The 18,975-nt window shown below is 33.7% G+C and overlaps 1 protein-coding gene across 2 annotated transcripts in view; it reads right to left on the reverse strand.

Moving 5' to 3' along the window:
- Window positions 1-18,975, reverse strand: part of IA-2 (tyrosine phosphatase IA-2) — a 176,482-nt gene that overhangs the window by 56,018 nt on the left and 101,489 nt on the right. For both annotated transcript variants that reach the window (XM_089634798.1, XM_089634799.1), the window contains exons 3-4: window positions 1,465-1,518; window positions 553-613 (exon numbers count right to left, since the gene is read on the reverse strand). In XM_089634798.1, the coding sequence (XP_089490924.1) occupies window positions 553-613; window positions 1,465-1,518 (115 nt within the window). The remainder of the gene's footprint in view (window positions 1-552; window positions 614-1,464; window positions 1,519-18,975) is intronic.

Genomic DNA, 18,975 nt, shown 5'->3' on the forward strand with positions numbered 1-18,975 from the left:
TACTATCGGGACGTGTACGCACAGAAATCTGTTCTCTGTATTAGTGCGGATACCTTAGCGTAAGCGAAGGTGTGCAGTAGTATTGGTGAACAAAACCGGCGACACTGGGCAAAACAATTCCACACAGTATGAACTGCTCATAGCACATCTCGTTCTTCTAATATCTTTGATCCTGCATCATAAAGATTGCCTCGTTATTTAAGGCTGCATCCTGCATCGTGAAGATTGCCCTGTTATTTAGTGCTGCAGGTTGCATAGTGAATATAAACCTGTTATTTAGGGCTGCAGTATGTATCGTGAATATTGCCCTGTTATTTAGGGCTGAAACTTGCATCGTGAAGATTGCCATGTGATTTGGGCTGGATCCTGAATCGTGAAGATTTCCCTGTTGTTTATGGCTGTAGTTTTCATCGTGGAGATTGCCCTGTTATTTAGGGCTGTAGTCTGTATCATGAAGATTACCCCGATGATAGTCTCCATAGGACTAGGCAGCTAAATAAGAATAACAATTTAGTTGAATGGCAATGTAAATAAATCAATGTGTGTACTCACCTAGCTAAATCTTCTTCTTCTACACTTCCGTAAACTTGGAGACACTTTCCAAAAGCGTAATCTGAAAATAATTGGAGATACACCCTCATGTACTAAAGCCATCTCGTTCATTAATCTCACAAAACCCGTGTCTGGTTTATTTTTAGAAATGTATGTTATTACACTTCATTTCTGCTAAATATTTCATCTCTAATAATAAATAGTTCATCTCGCATTATTACAAAATTTTGCGGAAAGCTTCTCTCCATTAAAATAACACTCAATTTTTAAATATATATCTGTAATTTTGCGACAAATTAATTTAAATACGAAAATAGTTAAGTGCTACATACAGTGTGAGATATAATATTAAAATTTTCGTGGATATAAATATTCTTGAATGGTTCCATCCACACGACGCTGGCACAACGCACTAAGCCGTTCTCATTTAGCAAGTAAATAATCAAGTAGTCAAAAGGTCTCGATGAGTAAGGCTCTCGACTACCAATCTGGCTGTCGCATGCGCAAGTAAATATTATTTATATTTAAATTAAAAATAATACACCCAATTTTTGCCGCACGTTCCTGAGTGGAAGATACTCTCAGTATCGTCCTGGTGTTTGGAACTATGCTTTAAATGGCTTTATCTGTCTTTGGTGACCAGACCTGAATAGCCAGGTTAACCCTATTTTCCATCCTTACCTTTCAGCCTCACAAAATACCGCAATTAGGGAACCCATAGTCTCACTGGATCCAGACGAGTGCATGGAATCAATTGTCACTGTAATACTGTATTCCGGCCTTCCCATCATTGTTAAAATATTATTTATTACTTGCTAGTAAGGAGCGGCTCAGTGCGTTGTGCGGGTGTCGTGTGGACGAAACCACATGTGTTAAATTTGAAAGGTGAGGTAATAATTGTTGATCACTTACCATCATAGCACCACTCGATTTTCTCACTGCACAGGGATTCGCTGAATAAACAGCCTGCAACAAAGAAACAAATATGGTGAATATGAGTGTCATTATTTATTTTTTAAATTCGACACACTTATTTATTAATTTTATATAATATAAACAAATAACAGATTTTAAATATTTCACGGAGGGTACCTATGACGTAATGTACCATATGTGGAATGTATATTCAGTAATTACCGGGTGACGTGTGCAGTGTATAGGTGCGTGTAAGTTTGTGTGTGTTTGTATATGTATGCACATTGAACAGTTTATAATATTATTGACATGATACTACTTTTAAATTTGGGCAGTGAATCCGAAAAATCGTCCATGTTAGAGTTTAAACAAATATTATTGAATGTATGAAGAGATGGGTTAATTGGGGAATTTGATGCTGCATTTGTTTTGTAATTAAACCTCTGGAATAGTTCTGTGTTTGGTGTACGTCTCAAAGGTATGTTAAAATTAATTTTTTATTTTATTTATTTATTTATAATGTATTACAAAAAACATGGTAAGTAACACATTATTCCCAATGAGTTGAGATAAAACTCATTACGGGAAGTACAGACACATAAAATACATTTTACAAGGATATTACACTTTAAAAAAAATACAACATATTGAAAAGGAAAAGAAAAATAAATAAAAAAGGAAAAATACATTGTTAAGAATAGAGATTTTAGAAATACTGAGAGACATCTATACACATGAAACATAGTAAACCAACATATGAAAGCGAGCGAAAATTCACTGGTTTAAAAACATTTTCAGGAAATAATCTTTAAGCGTTTTAACTAATATTTTTTTGTTAGTTACTGATTGCTTTATTTCATTAGGTAATGCATTGTAATGTCTATATGCAATATATTGTAATGAGTTAATACCAAATTTTGTTGTGTGGGTAGACGATGCTAGGTGTATTAGATTTTGGGACCGTGTTTTGTGCTGGTGTATGTCTGAATTAAATGCTGGTTTGATGTTAGTGTGTGAGGATCTATGTATGATTTGTAATATTGTACAAGTGATATTGTATTTAGGTAGAACCGTAAAAGGAAGTATGTTTGTCTTTAAATATATATCTTTGATATGTATATCCCACGGTAGACGGTAGATATTCCTTATTGCTCGATTTTGAATCACTTGTATTTCTGATATTTGTTTTTTAGTAATAGTGCCCCAGATACTAACTAAATAACTCAGATGGGAGTGAATCATCGCATAGTATGTGGCCCTTAGTAGAGATGTAGAGAGAAGACCTTGGAGTCGGTACAGTACGCCGGTTATTGGGGATATTTTAGATTTCACATGCTCAACATGGGAATTCCACGAAAGTTTAGAGTCTATTAATAGCCCTAAATATTTCGTGAATTCTATATTTTGGAGCTTCTCAGTTCCAAGTGTGATATTAATGGGCACATAATCCTTATTACCGAAAGTTAGGTAGTGCGTTTTTTTTATATTGATGCTCAATTTATTAATACGCAGCCAATTAGCTAGAATTGAGACATCTACATTCATTTGAGACTCCAGGTCACTCAGGCTTGTACTGTGATAATAGATTACAGTGTCATCCGCATAAAGTTGGAGGTTTCCAGAGATACCACATTTAGTTATGTCATTGACATATAGCAAGAAAAGCAGAGGCCCAAGAATTGATCCCTGTGGCACTCCACATGTGATTTTACCTCAGCCACTCGAGACACCTTTGACTTCAACAAGACAAAATCTATCATCATAAGTAGCTTCGGAGGAGATTTAGGGGCTTCCCAACAATTCCCAAATATTCCAATTTCTTTAAGAGTATTTCATGATCGACCGTATCAAAGGCTTTTTTGAGATCTATAAATATGGCTGCCACATATTCACCCTGGTCTATATACTGTTGAAGGTTGGAGATAAAATCAAAGGCGGCACATTGAGTACTAGAATTTTTCCGAAAGCCATATTGTTGTGGTGTAAGGATATTATTCGCAGATATGTATTTTAGGAGTCTATCTTTGATTATGGTCTCAAATACTTTTGAAAAAACCGATAGAAGTGATATAGGACGGTAGTTAGAGATACATGTTTTACAGTCTCCTTTGTGTATAGGTATTATCTTCGCTAACTTTAATTCATTTGGAAACTTTCCCGAGGACAGTGACCAATTAAAAAGTTCTGTAAGGTGACCCGCTAATTCTTCTTTACAAGTCTTAAGAACTGATGGTGTTACTCCATCGAGTCCCGGTGCTGCTTTCAGCTTAGTTTTAGAGATGATCCTCAGTACCTCATCTTTGTTTGTCCTAGCCATGTGTAAGGATTGGCAAGCCTTCGGTTCCACAAATACGGTATTACAGTCATCCGGGAATGACGGAATGGTAGCTGCTAGCTTTTTTCCTATTGAGAGAAAAAACTCATTAAATGCGGATGGTATTTGGCTCGGATCCTTAATTACGCAGTCATTTACCACGAGGGATTCTATTTCGTTAGTTGGTTTATGTGTTCGGTTTGATAGAATAGAGTTTATGATTTTCCAGGTTTTAGTTTGGTTTATTTTGTTTTTGTTGAAAGCTGTTCGCATAATATTTGTGTTTTAGATTTCGCCTATAATTAGTAATGGTATTTCTCAATCTCTTTTTAAGTGTTACAAGAGTAAGATTACCAGGGTCTTGTTTCCACTGCTTGTGAATCTGGTTTCGTTCTTTGATTAATGTATTTAATTTGGAATCAAACCACGGAGTATTCAGTTGTACCCGACTTCTTAATCCTGTTTTTGGTGTAGTTGTACCTGATTCTATTGCCTTTTTAATGTGATAATTGAAACTTTTAAAAGGGTCTTCTGAGTTGCTTAAGTTGATCGTGAAATTGTTATCAAGAAGATAGGATTTTACTGACATACTGTTGATGATAGGTCTCGTAATCCGGGATTTGGTTCTATTATTAAAACATTTTTTTAAGTTGTTCTTATAATCAACAATAAGTATATTATGGTCACTAAGTGGATCATCAATATTCGATATAGTAGTCTGAATGTTTTGCCTATTTGATAAGATGTGATCTATTAAGGTACAGCTTGTATCAGTGACTCTCGTGGGAAATGTTTTGTTATGTATTGAAAAATTGTAAGATTGTAAGATGTTGCAAAAATTTAATGAAGAGTGTGTGGATATGGATATGTCAATGTTAAAGTCTCCGAATATTAATGTATCTTGTCTACTTTCGTTCAGTATTTTTTCTAGATGTATTAGAAAATCCTGCATATTTGTGTTGGGTTTTCGATAGATAGCATAGATGTTAACTGGTTTCCTATCACTGCTACTAAGCGTTATACCTAAAAAGGAATTTTCATTTGAGAAATTTTCAATAATTGCACACTTCATAGTATCAATCACATATATTGCTACGCCGCCTCCTCCTTCGTTGGGGCGAGAAGCAAAAACACTTTTGTAACCATTCAGGGAGTAAAACTTTTCCTCTCCAATCTTAAGCCACGTTTCCGTAATGACGAGCACGTGTACAATGTACCGCGAACTTCTTACTTTTTCTTCGATCTCATCAAACTTATTACGGATGCTTCTCGCGTTCATATACATTATTCGTAGACAGTTCGTCACGGGATTATAATTCTCGATGGTGAGGCACTTATGCTCATGTATGTTACACTCCATAATCTATAGTTGCAAGGTCGTTCTTGAGTGCAGCGATGTAGGCCGGGCAGTTGTCCCTATCTCCAGTTGAGTGATCAGCAGGCTTACCAAATCTGGTGCATGTCGCGCAAACTGGTTTGATGGTGGAATTTGGGCAGGACTCACCAGTATGATTCTGTTGAGCACAATGTCCACATGTGGGTTTGGTATCTCTGCAATACTTGTATGAGTGACCAATCATGTAGCATTTGGTGCAGACAGTAAGGCCAATAAAATCTCGGACGCGGCAAATAGTCCAGCTTATAAATACTTTCTCTTGCTCGACTAGAAATTTACGTACGGTAGCGGGTACTGCGTAGATACGGTGACAAGCGTTACCTGTGCGAGCACCAGCCAGGTGACTTAGTTTACAGCCTGCAATAGTTTCTTCAATGTCTTCAACGTTGGGAATACCAGTGAGAGCCATCCTTAAAAAATCTTCGTCGGTCAGGTCCCGGGGAACATTAAAGAATATCAGTCTCGGTAGACGCTTTGACGGTAGTCGGGCCTTCAGTTTGCTCGAGTTGTCGAAGCAAGGTGCATTTAATAGCTTTTGTTGTTCGCCCGTGGTTGCCGTATTGATCAGGATGCCTTTATTTCTTATTTTTTTTATTCCCGTGACCCGAACGCCTAGTTCAGATGGCCGAATTGTATCTTCAATCATTTTTTTCGTACCGTCACTGTCCTTTGTGGCGTCCGCATCCGTTGGAAAGATGCAAACGGCAGGTCTTGGTGGTCCGACGCGATGTCCTTGTTGAGTGATTGGTGGGGGTTGGTGAGCATCATATGGCTGTTTTCGGGCGATGTCAGCAAAAGAGAGGGTAGCCTCCGTTGCCACTGCCACTCTCCGCATTACAGGCCCGAGATCAGACTCTAATTGTATGATTTTTTGCTCAAGGTGCCTTTTTTCCCTCTTCTCGTGGCGTATTTTTATTTCTGCCATTCTAAGTTGTGCTGTAACTGTAGCTAAATCCGCACGCATCGTCTCTCGCTCCAACAACAGCTGAGATACGGATCTGAAAACTTCCGATACGTTTCTAGCGATCCTCAGCTGCTGGTCTTTTGAGACCTTAGATTGCTTCTCTGCTAACACAAGTTGAAGAGCTGTCAAATGTGCTTGGGTTTCATTGAGCACATCTACTCCTGAAGCGCAAGGATATTCCGCTTCGGTGACGTCCGAGCCTTTGGATGACGTAACCGAGCTGTTTTCATCCGCATCCTCAATCGTGACGCACTTTCCTCCTATATCCTCTGGACTAGGAGACATCATGGTGCTTATGTGTCGTTTTTTAGGACGATTCATTATTAAACACTACTTTATAAGGACACATAAAAAAAAACAATGTTTGAAACAAAGTATTAGTTCTGTTCAGCTTTGCGCCTGAAAATTCGTAGGTGGGCAATCGGTCTAGCTCTATGTAAATCAAAACAAAAGTCGCCGTATCGAGTTTTTATATCACGATTTTTTTTATATTTGCACTAATTGAGCACAAATAACTTTAAACAGTTTATCACTATGAATGTATCTACGAAATCCACTATCGGTTTTACCGAAAAGTTTCTGTTTTATTCACGAAATTATCGGATATGTTTTTTTGTAGGTTCTGGATAATTTTATTTAAAAGAAAAAATACACAAATGTATACTAAAAAGTATTTTGCGAGATAAGAGTAATCTCTTTCGACGCACAATTGTCACTTTAAAAGGATTTAATACAGAGGGAGAATTAAGGGCAAAACCTCGGTACAGTCGATGTTATTGTTTGAAATTCTGTGTAAGAATGTTAAATAAGCTACTACTCGCCTTTGGTGCAAATATTAAAATGTAAATACAAAGTTATTGTTGAATTAATAAAAACTGTTTTTTTTTCGTGGTGGTTCTTGAGAGTAACCGTTAAATAACTTATTATTTGTGCAGGATGAGGGACGTACCTGACTACTTTAACCAGTGATTCCAGACATTATTTGGAGTAAAAAATGTGAACGAATTTTCGCTCTCCGGTGACGTTTTAAAACATTTTTTTTTTAATAAACAAAAAATGTCTATCAAAAGTCGTCATTGGATGTCTTCCCGACCCTATCTGTCCAATATTTCGATTTTTTTTTTTATTTTTAGATTAAAAAAAAAAACAAAAAATATCACCGGAGTTCAAATTTCATTACGGTTTTTTACTACAAATAATATCATGAATCACTTGTTAAAGTAAGTCAGGTGTGTACGCCATCTCATCTCTTAATACTCTGATAATGACTGCGGGACTGAAAATCGAATAATTTGGGTTCTTTCTTAACTTTGTCGTTTGTGTTCTCTAATTTCGACCCCAAAAATGATTTTAGCTATGTTATTTAATATTAGCGCGGACCCGTGAAATATCACGGGTAGTCTGAATTCTTGACAAGTCAGTTCCAATTTTGAAAACGACAATAAAATTATTTTCTTTTTTAAAATATTATAGGCAGGTGCTTTATTGCTTATCTGAATTCTCCAAATAAACACTTTCAGTTTTAAAAATGATACTTAAATTCAATGCAAATCCGAGTAGGTACTAGAGTTAATTGAACCATTGTTAAAGTTAGATAGTCGGAGTCACAAAGGAAATCAGTATTTTTAATTTTTTAAGTTTTCCAGTAAGAGTAGGTAGATATATTGTTATTTTTTATTAATTTATATTAAGTCACAAATAGTGAAAATCAAAATATTTTATGCCATTTATTTAGGTAAACATATAAACCTTCAGATAAAAAAATATTTTTTTTAGTTAGGTAATTTGTTTGATTTGGTACTTATCTGTCCGGTGTATGTATTTAAAATAAACATTACTAATTTTAAATAATAAAATTTTAATATCAAACATGAAAAATGCTGTCAAAAACTTTTCCATATTTTTTACTCCTAACGTAGAAAAATTGAGACCACTCGATATTGCGAAAACGCATTCGTTTTGTTTAGGGAATTTGTAAGAAAACTGTAACTTCACTTTTTATTTCGTTCGTATAAAGAAATATTTTTTAAAGTTAAGCCGGATGTTACGTTAGCGGCGCGAAATAGAATAAATTATTCACTTTGGCTAATTTTAGAATTTTATTTATGGCATTCAGGTTAAATATTTATAGCAAAATGGAAAGAATTATTGCTTCTCTTTCTCACGTAGAAAGAATTACGTATTTTAAAATAATAGTAAAGAAGATAAAATTACTTTTACCAAAAATTGACACCCGGTCATATATGACCCTTGTTCGGAAGTAAGAGCTTCACAGATGCACTCATAGATGGCAGTGCATAGAGCTTGCGCGGAAGTCCGCAAGATGGCAGCCAGTGGCCAGTAGTCGCCAGGGCCAGTGAGAATGCTACCCGGAAATACTTACTGTTTCAGATCTCAATTAGCCAGCTTCTAGTTAGGTCGACTATCGAGTCACCATTGTAATACGAGAGAACGATTTTTTGAGTGATACCGGCCCCGAGTTCAATCCACTTATTGAAATTACACAACAACAACCAAATTTTAGAATAGAGAATTTATAATTAAAATTAAATTAATAAATAATATGATTACATAAATTGAGAAGGTTTTCAGAAATCGAACGCGACGCAAAAAGCCTTCAAAACACGAAAATATTACAATATTTTTTTCAATCTCAGCTCAATAACATGAAAACAATCATAAAGCGACACTTCTCAGAAGACTTTTGGTTTACCAAATAAAAAGGGTGAATAAGTTATCTACGAACATAACAACTTGTAGTCCTTCTTTGGGTACATAATAACTCTCAACTTAAACATGCATTTCGTAACTCCAGTTTTTATTTTATTTTTTATATATTTCATTATTTTACTGTTTCTTTTTAAATTTACCTACACATCCAAAAATAATTTATTTTAATTTTTCTTATGGAAGTATAGACAGCCCTGATTTACTGAGTCTAATCACCTTCGACATACCCACTAGAACTACTCGAACGAAAATGTTTTTTAAATGCAACAATAATATCAGGACTGAGTCATTTAGATACTCGCTTCTACCTAGTTTGTTTGCAGTTGTAGATGTGTTCAACTACACGGAATATAGTTACAAGAAGGCTATAATAACATTTTTTTTTATTTTTTTATTTTTTTATTTATTTATTATAAATTTTTAAAGATACAGGTATATGCAGTCCCACAAAGCTGTCACACATGACGGCTTGTCTGTAGGTTCTACAAATAATATATATAAAACATTTTTAATTTTTAATACATGTATGACACAAAATTATACAATAAACAATATCACAAAATAATATATATCAAAGTACCTACCTATATACAAATTATTTAGGCAGGTACGTTGAGATGTTCAGGAATACATCAATAATAATGTTCAGAGATACATTGATTCGTCGCTTATTAGCCAACGCTTAGTGTTTTTGGGGCAGGGTCTCTCATTATTCTGAGGTTTAAAATAATTATTAAATTTATTGAAAATCTCTGGTATTAAATATTTAAGCGTTCGGCTTCCATACTTATTTGTTACTCTTGGAATAATGAGGCCCTTATTTTCAGTGAATCTTGTTGTGTGATTATGCACCGGTTGCTTTTTATATTTGCTATCTCCCTCATTATCCATTATAATAATGTACCAAAGAAGACCCTTTATTGGAAGTAGGCCCTCAGAACCATACAGTAGTTTTAGATTACTTCTTTGTCTGTAGATATTCGGTGGTACAATTTTTTTTATTATAGCAATTTGTAAGTTTTGTATATATTTAATATAAATATTGCTTGAGTGCCCCCAAGTTCGTATGCCATATCTGAGTATGGATTCGACCATAGAAAAATAAATTATTTTAAGAGTACAATGAGGCAAAACAAATTTCAGTTTATAAAAATTACTTGCAAAAGATCGGAGCTGGTTACAGATTTTAGCCACTTGTTTATCCCATTTAAATTTATTGTCTACTATTAGTCCCAGATAAGTATATTCGTTAGTAAAGTCAATTGTTTCACAGTGGCAAATATTTTCAATTTTTCTATGAATACATTCAGAATTATGAGCAATTATTTTGGGTATATTCCATATTCCCAGGCTTGGTGATTTTACATACATACATTTTGTTTTTTTAACATTAATAATTAAACCAACATCATGAGCCCATTTCAGTAGCTCGTTAAAGTCACTTTGCAATTGTTGAATAGCTATGATAGGATTTTCATTGGATACTACAAGTGCAGTATCGTCAGCAAAAATGAATCTAAAGGCCTTTTTAAAGAGTTTTGACATAACAATAACATATATAATGTACAATTTTGGACCTAAAATTGATCCTTGCGGTACTCCTGATTTAATATGTATTCCTTTACTCATATCATTTAAAATCTTTACGTTCATTTTTCTATTAGTTAAGTAGTTTTTAAAGAATGAGAGGAGTTTACCCCGGATTCCAATGTTTTCAAGAACCTTAATTAATTGTATATGGCTGAGAGTGTCAAAAGCTTTTGAGTAGTCAATAAAAAACTTAGTTAAAATAACAATTAAGATTTGGATAAGACTATCCGTCTGCATAGTTTCTTTATAATTATTAATGGAAATTTAACATATGGTTCTGTTCCACTGAATTATTATGTACATATAATTTGTATCTCTGATGATGATGACATCAAGCTAGTTTGCTGATGATATCAAGCTACACAAAAAATAACTGATGTAAATTATTGCCAAATACTACAGTCAAATATTAATAAGTTTAAAGATTGGTGCGTACACAATAATCTGTTTTTAAATGTAGACAAATGCAAAACCCTGACTTTCTGCTGAAATAAAAATCCTATTTTATTTGAATATTCCATTAACAATACAGCTTTAGAAAGAGTCACGGAAATGAGAGATGTCGGAATTATTTTGGATGGAAAACTAAGTTTCGCCAATCATATCCACCAAGTTGTAAACAAAGGCATGAAAACACTAGGCTTCGTATTAAGAACCACTAAAAACTTTAACTCCATACAAGCCATCAAACTGTTATACATATCTCTAGTTAGAATACGACTCAGTAGTTTGGTCTCCCTCTTACAAAATTCACATTAATAAAATTGAGCGAATACAAAAAAATTTTTCTGCGTTTTATAAATTAGACATTAGACTTATAATATCATTTCTTATTAAACACTCTAAAAATACACACATTGGAAGACAGGCGTAAAATAAACGACTTAACTTTTTTGTTCAAGATTCTAAACTCTAAATTCGACTGTTGCGAACTTCTGCAACTCATAAACTTACGAATACCTACAATAACAACACGACAAAATACACTATTATCAGAGTGTGTACATCATTCGCTTGGCTCCGTTAATAATATGCCCAGACATAATGACTAAAGTTTTTCTTTCAAGAAACATGAATTTCTAAAATTTGTCGTAAGCTTTTTTTAGAAAAGCGAATGGGGCTACATTGTATATCAAATACCAGGGGCTGTGCGTAGGGGTGACCCTTAATGTTCCGATCCTCCAGAGTTTAACCTCACTTAGTCACCGGCTTAATTAATATTTATCTGAACAGGCAAAAAACTGCACCGCAATCTCAGCCTACCGAGTCAGCAATTTCTCGACGACTAGAGGCGAGTGGGTAGATATTGTTGTTTTATACGAAGTCATTTGTCTGTAAAAAAAGTTTATCTATGGTACTCATTTTGTAAGAAGAACAATATGTATATATATTTTTCAAACTGATGAAACATGTTTTATCTCTTCACGTGAAACTTCTTTCCATCCAATCCTTAATATTCTTATTAATGGAAAAAAACTGATGTTAACCTAAATGATAAAGAGATAGATAGATAGATGATTGACTTTAGGAGCGCCCATTTTCTGCGAACTAGACGTATTTTCATATGCCATTTATATCAAGAGCCTTGGAACTTTAAAATACATGTATTGTGCGAACCCACAGTCGGGAAACACCCAAAGGGGCACCCATTTGTACACAGTTGACAATTGTCACGTGAGAACAAGTCGTTTCTACGACTCGTTCTTTAGTTAAATTAAGCGCACTGAGGGAACACTTAACGTGTACACTGCACAGGCTTTCGTAACAGGCTGGTATAATAAATTATTGCAATATCACTGATGTAGGTATGTAGGTATTCCACACTATCAGACAAGGACAGGTACTTGGGTAACAGGTAATTGGGTGGAGGAATGCAGGAACATATGTCAAAGTGAGATGCATAAAGTTGCTTTAATATGTATAATAAAACAAATTTATGAAATCAGATAACTAATTAAAGGGTCAACATTTTTTCAGGACATCCTGTGATTATTTATTACCCACGTATATATGTTTGTCCATAATAAATATCACGAGGAATTAGGATACGTTTCTTTCTTCTTTTAGTTGAACCTACAGGCATGTAAAAAAAACCCCTATTAAAAATGCTGTGGTTGACAATCTTTCGTTCTAGAACCAGGGCTCGAAAATTCTTGATTTAGGGCGAAAAACTACGGAAAATCGTGTGTTTTTGGTTTGAATATTTGATCCCTTAGAAGCTTTAATTAAATACTGCGAGTAAAACACATCTTGGCCTTTGAAAAAATCATTTTTTTGTAAGTCTTTTTATAAGCCCAGAAAATAATAAGAGTTAGGCCTAAAAAACTGCTTTAAAGTACTACATCTCCTATTTACGAACCCATTTTCGTTTATGGTTTTAATTATATGGCAAATTAAATTCCTTAGAAAATTTCCGTACTTGTGCCTGAACTTCGCAAAATTATGTAAAACACACTTTTGGCAGCGTTTTTTTCTTGCATAAATCTAAACAGTCGGCTGGTGTGCGGGAATTTAAACCTTATCGCCATCTACATAAGAAGTGTTATTGTTAGCCACCCGATTTCAAATGTTACACGACGTGATGCATCGCCTTAATTAACTATTTTCAGTCACGTGCAAAACTTGAATAATACAGTGAATTATTAGCAACTTGTTCCGGAGTTTAAAACACTTGTGATGAGTGACCACCAAAGTTATTACAAAGGGACCACCATTCAAAAGTGAATCGTTTAACGCTGTTTGCATTGGCTTTGAGGTTAATTTAGAAAGAATATCTTGATACCCCAGTCTACTTCTTCTTCTTTCCCTCCCAATGCACTGAAATACAAAGTTATCAATTATCTTACAGCTGTCACTGAAATCTCGAATACCATGCGCCACTAGTTACTGTAGCTGGGATTTATGTACACTATAACATAAAAAGCTTTTCAGTGAATTCAGAAATTTATTGTTTTATTCAATTTTTTTACAGAGACGTAACATTTTATTGTTGTATCGAATCTTAGATTTCTTGCCTGTGCAGGCCTTACTATGGGACAAAAATATTGATTCAGCATATATCTGGCTCTGAATAAAAAAATAAATTAGAACATGAACACAACACTACGTTCACGGAGAATGAAGTCATACTTCTTTCAAAATATAACATTGAATACGTACACCGAACCTTAGATAAACGTGCACTAAATGTTGAACATGTTATACAAAGGGTAACAATTATTTTACAAGCAATAATTATTGGCCTGAAACACTTATCCACATTGAAAAATCTCCTGATAAAAGATACATGACGCCAACGGGACTTGAACCCGTATCCTTTCGATTTCCGGTCGACAGCTCTGACCACTGAGCTATGGCGGCTTATCTCTTATCCGCGAAATAATTCAATATATTCTAGTGTTTCATTCAACAATTACTGCTTGTTACATTTTGAAACGGACCGGAAATTTTGACCGGAAATCGAAAGGACACGGGTTAAAGTCCCGTTGGCGTCATGTATCTTTTATCAGGAGATTTTTCAATGTGGATGAGTGTTTCAGGATAATAATTATTGCTTGTAAAATAATTGTTACCCTTTGTGCTATGCATAAAAAATCTTGTCTAAACATTATTTTACCAAAAAAATAATAATTAATGTTATAAAAAATTGTAAATTCCCAAATAGATTGAGAACGCTGAAAAAAAACAAATGCTGAAAACGTGGCTCATAAGTAGAAATACTTTGTACTAATCATAAAAAATCATCGGAAAATGTTGCTTTTGTTGTGATGGACTTTACCCGCCGAAGAATTGAACTGAATTGGGACCTAAGCGTGATGCCAACTAAGCCACCTCTTTTTAGGGTGAATTGCCTAATACAAAAAAAAAACTGATACGTTTAGATGTACTAAAAATACTTTAAAAATATATAATCAAAAACTTTTAATCTACTTTTTAAACGGGCTTTTGTAAAAACTAGTTTACATGTACAGAAATTGCATTATACCACCCTGTATGCCTCCCATTTAACAAAGTGATTATTTTTAAGTTTAATTACTGTAAAATTTCCTTTGCTTTATTAAAAATGGTAATGTTTAAGTTATCGCGCCTGGATCCATTAGCCCAGTGAAAATTATTTATACATTCTCCCTAATCGTGACAAGCCCACTGATAGCAGATAGCGATGTAGTTGGAATTATTAAATTGTTTGGTTTTTGTTGAACGTTCATTACTTTCCAGCTGGTCATTTTATATTCCATTGGCATATTTCTGTAAACAAACTGAAAGCACTGAGTAGCAGATATCTGATGTTTATTTTTTTGTAAATTAAATACTACATAAATGACTGAAAGTCCTGTTTTCACTTGACCGTTTTGTTTTTCTTGTCTGTAAATTTGTTTGTAGGTTCCGTTACCGTTTCAAGATGGTGGCAATTTTGAAAGTTGAGTGAAGCCACAGACATAGGAATGTCTATGAGTGAAGCTTATTTTTTCAAGTGTGAAATCTTCGTGTTGTTTTCTTATTCCCATTTTTTAAATATTGTGGATCCTACCTGCCGGAAGAATGTTTGAAAAAAGTCATTGAAATAGTGATAGCTATTTTTGTGGGTAACAGAAAAACTCGGAGAAAAGTGATACAATCATGAAAAGTGTTAACTGAATGTTAAAAAACTAGGTTTATATGCCAAGTTTTCTTTCATCGCCTTCGATTATATTATATCAATTTTCAAAAGTGTGTTGAATTTCCACTGTCCTGAGTTGTCATGTAACCATTTTTCAAGACTTCTTAGAATACCGCACAATAGTCCCTGGAGTTATCAAAAACTCCAAAAAGTTATAATTATTTAAAAAACACACTATAATTTAATACAGTGATTTTTTTAAGTCTTAAGGCGACATAAGACGCTAACATTTTAATTATTTCTGATGAACGTATTACTAAAATCTCAAATGTTTCTAGAGGGATCCCTACGGATGTAAGTTATTTATTTTTAAGATGAATAAAAAAAGGACCTTACCAGTAAAATATTTTATGTACAACGGTTTTAAAATTTTATAAAACCTTTTTTTATGATGATGAATTGGATACTTCCCGAGGGATCCCTCTAGAAATAGTTGAGATTTTAGTGATACGTTCATAAAAAATGATTAAAATAAACCCCAGGGAAATGCCGATTTTCTAGGCCTGTCAAGGCAATGTGCAAGGGCCGCGTATTGTTGTTACGCAACTTCGTCATATTATGTCATTACGATATCCACTTATTGATACAGTCGCATATTTTTGTGCACGGCTGCTTCACTTGCGTCGTTACATTTTCGCTTTATTTTAGTGTATTGTCTTGTCTTAATGTTAATTGAATACAGAAACATAAACATATAATACTAACTACATTAACATACATTGGTGCTTAATGCACGCAGTAGAAATAAAACTCTTGAATGGTGAAGTGGGGACTTTTTTAAATATCCACAGTTTTTTCTGTCCATGATTTCAAGGATTAATCTATTTGATTTCAGCTCACAGGGTCATTTCCATCATGCATCGTCATCGAATGATTTACATATTCAGTAAATCCCATCCCAAGTCATCCATCACGACACAAGCAATATTTTCCGCTAAGAGATGTTGACATTTTCAACTGTAACTTGAAAACGGTTCCATGATAACTCAACACAGTGACAATTCAACACACCTTTAAAAAGTGGTATAAAGTCATTAGAAACGACGAAAAAAAAATTAAACCTAACCTAACCTACATAACCCAGTTAGTAATGTTTTTGTTTCATCACTTTCCATAACTTTATATAACTTTTTTAAGATGTGATGAATTATCATTTTGATGATTTATCCGGTCACCCTTGAAAACGTATAGTTAAACTGGCTGAATTTTTATTTTGCTTTAATTATTGTACTATGAATAATTTGGTACCCAGACCCTTGATCCTTGAACCTTGAGAAGCTTTAAAAGCTTTAATTAAATTGTTGTTTATGTTCCTATTCAGATAATTAATGGAACTTGGTTTATCATATACTCATTTTACATTGAATTACAATTTATTATCTTTTAAATAACTGTTTGAATTCTAATAATAATTTAAAAAAAATAACCATGGTGCTTTCATATATGAGTTTAACTGTCTAAGGAAAAAAGCCGTATTGTTTTCTCAAACCGAAAAGTAACTACCATAAAAATAATAATTTAATGTTATTTCGGCGTTCAAGGCCGTTTTAAAACTGCCAAAACTGTTCAGTTTGAAAATGGCCTTCAACTTAAATACTCGCAGAACTTATTAACATTTTAAAATTTGATTCACATTGTTTTCTTTAAAAAAATAAATAGAGTTCTACGTATTGAATCCAAAAACAGTTAATAGAAATAAAATAACAGAGTTTTTCTTCTATCGTAGGCAATGGAACCTTCAAAGAATTTGTGATCAATGAATCATATGTTTGTTTTTCTTTCTCTCTGTCTGGGCTAAAGATCTATTTATAATATCGTGTAGGGGTTGGGAGATGTTTGCCCACGCAAGAAGGGACAAAGAAAGATACAAGCCTGATCCCTCGTGCGTATTTTCGTTTGTGCTAGCCAAACTAGTGTGATTAAAGGAGAGGTAGGCTTTACAGGCACTGGTATAAAAATGATCAGAGCCGTATATTCGCGAAAAATGCCATCCTTAAATGTATATTTGGTTTCATTTTCTTTGGTTTTATACCCAGCTGGGCTTTTACATGGATTATATGAACATAAGATTATATGAACATAACACAAGCAACATTTTCAGCTTACTGTGGTGGTAGTAGGAGATTTTCAAATATTGTCAGGTTATTCGTAACCCGGGAATGTTTGTCTTTCTTTTAAAAAAAAAAAAAAAAAAAAAAAAAGATACCTAATACTATATTAAACTAAATATGAAACAATATAAGTTCAATGTGTAACATTAACATAAAATAAAATAGCAAATAGAACAATACTACATACAAGACAAATCACAAAAACTACATTACAGACGCCACTATAATTTAGTGTATCATAATATACAACTTTAGGAATAGGTAAATTTGGTATGTAATGTATATATTTGTTGTGTGGAATGGGCTGAGTCAGTAGTAGTCGGCTGGCTGCCGCCTCAGCGTTTCGAGGAGTACAATAAGATTAGTGATTCAATTGTACAATGTCTAATTATAAAAATTATATTGAAAAAAAACAAGAGATTATCCAACACACCTAATTTTTCGAAGAATTTAAAGTATTGAAATTTAATGATCTTGTCCAAAAAAACATAATAACTCAAATAATAAAAGAAAAAAAACACAGCTTTTTAACTGGAAATTGTACTCGTCAAAAACATATATTTCCAACACAAAAATGTAACACCACTTTTGCTCAACATCATTACATATATCTAGGGAAAAAATACTTCAACAGCCTACCCGAAAATATCAGAACAATAGAGAATAAACACTTATTAAAAGCAATTAGAAAGAAGTTCAATGTAAAAATACCAAAATGATGAATCTATGTTTTTAATTAATTATAAATTTTAATATTCATAATTACAAACACTAAATATTCTTAATCTTGATGCTCACCACTCTTCTAGACACAAGCGCCAGCTTCTATAGAAGAGGAACATTAAAAAATTAAAAGCACTTAAAACTAATTGTATGAATTATTTTAGTTAACATTATTGATTATACTCTGTAATACTATTATACTGTGAATTGATTAAGAATTTAATAAATAAATAAATACATTGTTAATGTTAAAAAAAGTGATATAGTAGAAATATAAGAAGATTCGTTATGAGAGTTAAAGAACATTTTTCAGAGCTCAAATTGCAACAGTGACTCTGATTTCACTGGTCATTTATTGAAAAAGTATTTATTTACCTGCGATAATAAGTGAAAACTAATGTATATTATAGGAGCCGCCCTTTAGTTCAGCTGCCCGGAAGCGCCCGCACATTGCACACAATAATGCTGCGGTCCTGACTCTTTCGAATATCAAGGATCTTTATTTTAGGAATGCTGACCCTACGTTTTGGATGTTTCTGCCGACAGCACTAATGGCCCTAGTTCTAATGCGATAACGCAATGAGCTATGAAGGATTTCAAATATATCCACGTAGATAATATACTAAACCTTTTAGTATTCAGTAGGATGTATTATGCCTCAGCTTTTGCGGTGGGCTGCGAGACTGATTTACAATAAAAGCTTTACAAAACGCTGGGTTTGCCTGAAATAAATATAATTTGGCAAGATCCTATTATGAGCCTAAAATCAAAAGGTTATCAACCTATTAGATTATAACTTTCAAAATGAAATATATATTTCTCTTACATGTAATGTATCAGCTTTCTTTAGGTTGGCGTGGAAATAATACAATTGATCAGATTACATCAAATTTATTAGATTGAAAAGGTTTTTTTGTGAAATCGCACAAATGTCTCAGTTGCTACAAATCGTCAGGAGCCAGTGAGACTATGGCGTTGTGAGGCTGAAGGTATTGGGGAGGGGAAGGTGATGGGAAGAGG

Source organism: Hesperophylax consimilis, chromosome 8, assembly GCF_061612785.1.
Source record: "Hesperophylax consimilis isolate HC1 chromosome 8, BYU_Hcon_1.0, whole genome shotgun sequence".
Lineage (NCBI taxonomy): Eukaryota > Metazoa > Arthropoda > Insecta > Trichoptera > Limnephilidae > Hesperophylax > Hesperophylax consimilis.